Source organism: Parus major, chromosome 7, assembly GCF_001522545.3.
Source record: "Parus major isolate Abel chromosome 7, Parus_major1.1, whole genome shotgun sequence".
NCBI lineage: Eukaryota > Metazoa > Chordata > Aves > Passeriformes > Paridae > Parus > Parus major.
This window is the reverse complement of record NC_031776.1, coordinates 37,121,544-37,128,046: the sequence shown is the minus strand read 5'-3', so window position 1 is coordinate 37,128,046 and position 6,503 is coordinate 37,121,544. Positions and strand designations below refer to the sequence as shown.

At 59.9% G+C, this 6,503-nt stretch overlaps 1 protein-coding gene across 1 annotated transcript in view; it reads right to left on the bottom strand.

Moving 5' to 3' along the window:
- GALNT5 (polypeptide N-acetylgalactosaminyltransferase 5) overlaps nt 1-6,499 on the bottom strand; it is a gene marked incomplete at its 5' end in the record, with an annotated part of 12,670 nt that extends 6,171 nt beyond the window's left edge. Inside the window, 7 exons of the mRNA XM_019007332.1 lie at nt 356-679; nt 861-978; nt 1,301-1,420; nt 1,793-1,928; nt 2,567-2,686; nt 3,368-3,534; nt 6,198-6,499. Of these exons, the coding sequence (XP_018862877.1) occupies nt 356-679; nt 861-978; nt 1,301-1,420; nt 1,793-1,928; nt 2,567-2,686; nt 3,368-3,534; nt 6,198-6,499 (1,287 nt within the window). The remainder of the gene's footprint in view (nt 1-355; nt 680-860; nt 979-1,300; nt 1,421-1,792; nt 1,929-2,566; nt 2,687-3,367; nt 3,535-6,197) is intronic.
- Nucleotides 6,500-6,503: the final 4 nt, after the last annotated feature.

The following is a 6,503-nucleotide window of genomic DNA, read 5'->3' as shown; positions in this document are numbered from 1 at the left end:
GCACTGCACTCCACCCCCCGAGCTGGGGCAGGGAGCGAGGGCAGGATCCCCTGGGATCCCCCGGGATCCCGATGTGGGAATTCTCACCCCGAGGGCACATCCAGCCCCGGTGCCCATCCTACCCCGGGGCCATATCCTGTCCCTGCACTGTGCCCAGCTCTGCCATCCAAACACCCAACCCTACAGAGGGAAGTCACCCCTGCTGCCTGGACCCGTTTCTTTGTACGAATGCTCTGGAATCCAGATCTGTGCCCGATCAAACATCCACAGCTCTGCCAGGGCCAGGGAGCTGCACAGCACGGGGGCTGCCCGGGCACAGCCACCCCAGAGAACGGTGACACCCCTGGGGACGCACCAGCCCGCTGGCTTTAACCAGGGGAGCTTCCAGGTCCGGGTAGACGTTCTCCAGGTACCAGCGGAAGCTTTTGCAGCGGAGCTTCTTGCGCAGCTGGATTTGCTGGCTCAGGTCTCCGACATCCACGTTGCCCAGGAGCAGGTGGTAGGCATGGCCGTAGAACAGCTCCTTGTACTCGTCCAGCCACACCTCTGCCACGCGGGCCAGGTTCCGCTCCACCGTCCTCACCCGGTCTTTAGGGAAGGAGTAAGGATTGTCATTCCTGAAAATGTGCCCCACCCGGGAGCACGGAACGATCTCGATCTCTCCTCCGCACATCCAGACCTGCGAAACAGAGGCCGCTGGCAGAGACGGCAGCTGATGGGGGCGCTGGCTTTGTGCAGCCAGGAGAGCAGCAGAAGGTCGGGTGCCCAGGGAAATGGGGTGTCCAGCCCTGGGGAGCCCCTGCCTCAGCCCCATCACTCACCCAGGCTGGCAGGGGTGCAGGTGTGTGACACTGACCCACCTTGAATGAAATCTCCATATTTTCCCCTCCCCAGACATCCAGTCCCGGGTCGTACATTCCCAGCTCAAAGAAGTACTGCTTGTCGATGGAGAACAGGCCACCTGCCATGACAGGGCACCTGGGAACAGAGAGGCCACACGGTGGGACAGTGGCACAGAGGGCACCTGGGGAGCCTGAACACTGAAATGGGGCAGGGAAGGGGAAGAGGCAGCAGAATGTTCTGGCTGACACACCAGCAGTGCCATGCGTGGGGAGAAAGGCTTCCTGGGCTTTGCTCATGCCTGATGGGAGCCTGCCTGTGCCTCAGCTGTCCTGGAAAGCACCAGAACAATACCTGGCCACAAAAGAACAACATTTGGCCTTGAAGGAGCCTTTGCTGTTAAGTTATTACCAGAGGAACAGGCTGGTTTGCAAAGCTCTCACATTTGTTGGTTTTTTACCTTATAATATCAGTCTCCTTGATTTTATTTTTCTCTATGACCTCTTGTGGAATCTGCCTCCATCCAAAATTCATTGGCCAAGTGAAAATCCCACGCTGGAAGTTGTCCACGGTCATGTAACTAAACAGAGAAAAGATGGGGCTGACTAATTCTGAGTCACATTCCTGATTGAAATGTCACCCCTAATGAGTGAAGATGAGTATCTGTAGGTAATTACACCAGGATTTTAACAAATTTCATCAGGAACCATCTTCATGTACTAAAAGCTGTGAAAAAGCGAAACGGTGTGTGATAAACACGGGCCACATCCACAGCAAATGTTAATTTCTGGTGCACAGCAATGCTCCGTGTCCCCTGTGGGAGCTCTGGAGGCCGCTCAGGGGTCTGGAGTCACGGACCCCGCTCCTGTAGCGGATCCAGCGGCGGTGCCGGGCGGGTTTTGCTCAGGACTCCGGCCTGGGCCGTGGGATTGGCAGGGATCAGCTGCCTCACCTCATGTCCTTGTCGCTGATGACCTCGATGACGGGGCAGGCCACCTTGGTCCGGCGCAGGCGGACCCTGTCCAGCAGCGGCTCCAGCCAGCCCACATTGCACTCCACGTGTGAGTCCAGGAACGTCAGGACAGCGCCTGCAGGGTGTGTGGGGAGGGTCAGCCTCGGGACCCCCACCCAGCCCTGCTGGGCAGCTCCCCGGGCCCTGCAGGGTGTGTGGGGAAGGTCAGCCTCGGGACCCCCACCCAGCCNAAGACTTAAACTCATGTATTCGTATCTTACCCTCTTTTGTATTGCTCTCCCTGAGCCCGCCTTGAGCTCTCTCTGTTGGCTCATAGTAGGCTCTCTCTCTCTCTCTCTACCCCACGCCCTGAAATAAACTTCTAACACCTAACTCGATTATAGAGGTCTTTGCCGTGTCTCTGACCGTCCCCAGAAAGCGTCTCCTACAGGGAGGGTCAGCCTCGGGACCCCCACCCAGCCCTGCTGGGCACCCTGCGGGCTCGGGGTGCTGCTGACAGTGCCACAGCCCTCCTCGGCTCCCCACACCTGCCCAGCCACGGCCAAGAGCGTTTTCCCCTGCCTGGCAGGGCAGCTCCTGCCAGGGACGGCATTTCGGTGCCGACACAGCCCGGCCGGGGCAGCTGGCGGAGCTGGGGCTGGAGGTGCCGGTGAAAAGCCACCCTCGGTGCCCTGGGAGGGACAAACACGGCGCTGGAGAGGGATGCCCGGCGCTCTGGGGTCCCCACACGGCCGGAGCACGGCTCTGTCCTACCTTTGGCGATCTTGGCTCCCGCCAGCCTGGCCCGGATCAGCCCGTGCCTCTCCCTGAGGCGCAGGATCCTCACCTTCGGGAACCGCGACATGTAGGTGTCCAGCTGCTCCCGCAGGTACTCTGCTCAGGGGACACAGCCGGTCACTCACACACTGCCAGCCGCTGAAAAGCCACCAGCAGATTCCCCTGGCAGCGCCTGCGGGCACGGCAGGCCCTCAGCTGTGGGGTGTGAACATCTATCTGGGCACGGGGCTCTCCTTGTGCAGCCCATCCGAGCCAGCACTTCTCCTGGAGAGCCAGCAGCGGGGAAATCACATCATCCCTGCATCCTTATGGGCTGAACTCAGCAGAGAGAGGAAGCACCGGCCTGCAGGGGTTGGCTACCAGCTGAAATGCCCACGGGAGGCCCCGTGCAGCGCAGATCCCACCTCACCACTGCTCCCACTGCAGCTCCTGCGCTCTGAGCCACCCCGGAGTGTGTCCCCCACACTGGGAACACCAGCCAGGCACACTGAGGGCTGAGAGCATCTCCTGACTGCACAAACCCTTGAGCCAGGACGCCCCAAAGGTGAATGGGCTGGGCAGGACCCAGCTCCTGGTGCTCCTGGAGCCTCTGCCTTCACCCCCCACAGCCAGCCCCAGCACCCCCTGTCCTCCCCCTCAGCCCCAGCACAGGCCAGGGATGCACTTCAATACAGGGAAAGGAGAAAATGTGATTTCTCTCCTACTTAGAATTGAATTACAGAGAACAAATTGCATTTTGCCCTCAAGTTATATGAGTTTCATAAAGGCTTCACCTACCCTTAGTGCTGAAGTCATCCACCAGAATGATCTCCTGGATCAGGTGAGGAGGAGAGCGGCTGAGGACGCTGTGCACGGAGCGCAGGAGGGTGGACCACACCTCATCCACGAAGCACATGATGATGCTGGTGGTGGGGAGGTCATCATGGACCTGCTGCTCCGAGCACCTGCAACAGCAACACGGGCTCCCAGGTCCCACTCCTGAAAATCTGCAGGCTTGGTGCTTCTGGGAAAATGCCCAAGGTGAAATCTGGAGGGAAAGCCCTGCAGTGTTGGGAGGGGAACAGAGGGGTGAGGGGGGAGCCCCACACCAGCCCCAGGGCCTCTCTCATGGGCAGCCCCATTGCACTGGGCTCACTTGGCTCTCACAGCAACCTCTTCTGAAGGAAAGTTAAAGATATTTCAGAAGATAATCAGAAGTGCTCTGGCTAAGTGAAATTCACCCCAGAATTACTCTGTCTCACAATCCTTGAGACGTGTCTTTCTGTCTCAGGGAGGTCAGCAGGCAGAAAACGCCAAAAAGTCCATTTTGGACCCAGTCCTGCCTCACCTTGCTGGGCAGCTGGTGAGCAGAACCATCCCCCTTTGTCCTTCACTAGGGAATCCTGGAATAGTTTGGGTTGGAAGGGAACTTAAAGCCCATCTCCTTCCAACCACTCCCACAGACACTTTCCACTGTCCCAGGTTGCTCAGAACCCTGTCCAACCTGGCCTTGGACACTTCCCGGGATGGGGCAGCCACAGCTTCTCTGGGCACCCTGTGCCAGAGCCTCCCCAGCCTCCAGGGAAGGATTCCCTCGGATTCCCTGCCAGTGTCCCATCTGTCCCTGCCCCTGGCAGTGGGAAACCACTGCTCCTTGTCCTGGCACTCCAGACCCCTGTCCAGAGTCACTCTCCTTCTCTCTTGGAGCCCCCTTATGCACTGGAAGGGGCTCCAAGGTCACCCTGGAGCTTTCTCTTCCCTTCATCCCCAGGACTCCTGATCTGGGCTCTGCACAGAGCACTCCCCACAAGCCTCCTGCCCTGTGATAAATTCACTCAAAGAGAGTCACACTCCTCCTCAAGGCGCTGTCCCTCACACCAGCTGCAGAGACACAGCTCCTGTGAGCGTCAGTAAAGCTCTAAAAGCAGCCAGCACTGTGCATGGATTGGCCCCATTTCAGTGGTCTAGCCCAGTACTCCAGGAAGAATCACAACAGGAACTGGAGTCTAAACTGGGAGACACTGGAATACACCAAAAATAATTGTTGGCTGCCAAGATCTGCCAACAGCCACTGCCCTGAGCTGGCCCTGACAAGCTGGTATCTGTTGTGCCAATGGGCCAGGGCAGAACCTGCACAGGCTCCTGCCAGAACCAGGACAGAACCTGCACAGGCTCCTGCCAGAACCAGGGTAACCAGGACAGAACCTTCACAGGCTCCTGCCAGAACCAGAGTGCCCAGGACAGAACCTTCACAGGCTCCTGCCAGAACCAGGACAGAACCTTCACAGGCTTCTGCCACAACCAGAGTGTCCAGGGCAGCTCCGTGCCCCGTGGCAGCAGCTCACACGCCCAGGGACGTGCCCTGTTTGCCCAAGGAGTTCCCTGTGAAGGCAAAGCAGCTCCCCCTGGGCAGGTGTCACTCCCTGGAGGCGCTTCCTGCTCTGCAGCTCCAGGGTTTGCTGTCCAGACCAAGCCCAGTGCTGGCTTTGTGCCATGGCTCTGCTCCTCTGCACAGGTGGCTTCTGAAGGAGGCAGCCCCAGCTGTGTCCCCCTGTCCCTGCTCCACTCCTCCTGGGCAGGATCTGACCTCAGCAAGCACCCCTGGCACGGTGGGAGTGTCTGCACTGCCCTGTGCCACGGGGGACAAGCACGGCACAATTCCCAGCCCGCAGTACCCGTGGTCTGTGGGCGTGGGGACACGCCAGGGTCTCTGCACGGGGCAGGTCTCACCTGCCCAGGGGCTGAGGATGTCCGTAGGGAGGGCTGAGAGCGAGAGATGAACCTGGCCCTCACCTGAGCTGGCACCTTCCCTGCCCTCCCTGCAGCAGTCACAGAATGGCTTACGTTGAAAAAGAGCTTTAAGGTCATGAAATACGAGCACCAAGGCAGCAGTGCCGAGCCCGCCTGGCACGGCAGCTCAGGATGGGGCTTCCAGCCTCTTCTGCTGCCGAGGCACTGCCCTCACCTCGTCCTGCTCTTCTCTACTGGCAGGGAGAGACCTTCTTGAAGTGCAGTCCTGAGATGTGCAGGACCAGTTACACATTTAATGACAGCTGTAGCTCTGTGGGTTTTCCAAGCCCAAACAGCACAGCCCTCCCTGCGTGTGCCCACAGAGCAGAGCCCCCCAGCCTGTGCCTGCTGGACCGTGCCAGCCCTCAGCTCCTGCGGGGCTTTGTGGAGCAGGTCCCCGGCCGGGAGGGTCCCTTGTGTCCCGTCCTCCCGGGAAGGGCCACGGCAGCCTGGGGTGTGAGAGCCCCTCCGGGCAGGGGGGCTCCTGCTGCCCTCACACACACACGGGGAGAAGGCTCCAGGAACCAACACACGAGCTGTGAATGCTCAGAGCTGCTCCTGACACTGCAGCTCCGGCGTTCCCGGGCACAGAGAGAGGCCTGAGCCCATCACCCGGGCTGGGTGTCCTTGTCCCGCCGGGCAGCCGGGCTCAGGGGCTGCGACAACCCACAAACCTTACCCAGTTTCACCTTTAACAACAGGCTGCTCTGACCTGGCCAAAAGCCATCTGCCAGGCAGCAGGGCTGAAGGCTCGGTGTGCCCCCAGCTGCCCTCCCCAGAGCCACCGAGCCCATCCCCAGGGGCAGCCCGGGGTTTGTGCAGGGGGAGCAGATCTTACCCGGCAGGCCTGGTGTCTGCGATGGCTCGATCCACAGGGATCAGGTCACTGAGGTAGACGTTAAAGTTTCCTTCTTTCCATCTGCTTTTTGCTTCTTCTTGTTTATCATCAGGGACAGCAACAGGGTGTCCAAACTGGCCAGGAGCTCGGGGGTCTCTCGGGGCGAGCGTTGCATCCATGGACAGGACTTTGTGCATCCCTGGGCTGCCCCCTGCTCTCTCCTGCCCATCCTGGCCAGTGCCAGCTCCTCCAGGAGCTGCTGCCCCTCTCTCCTGCTCATCCTGGCCAGTGCCCGGTCCTCCAGGA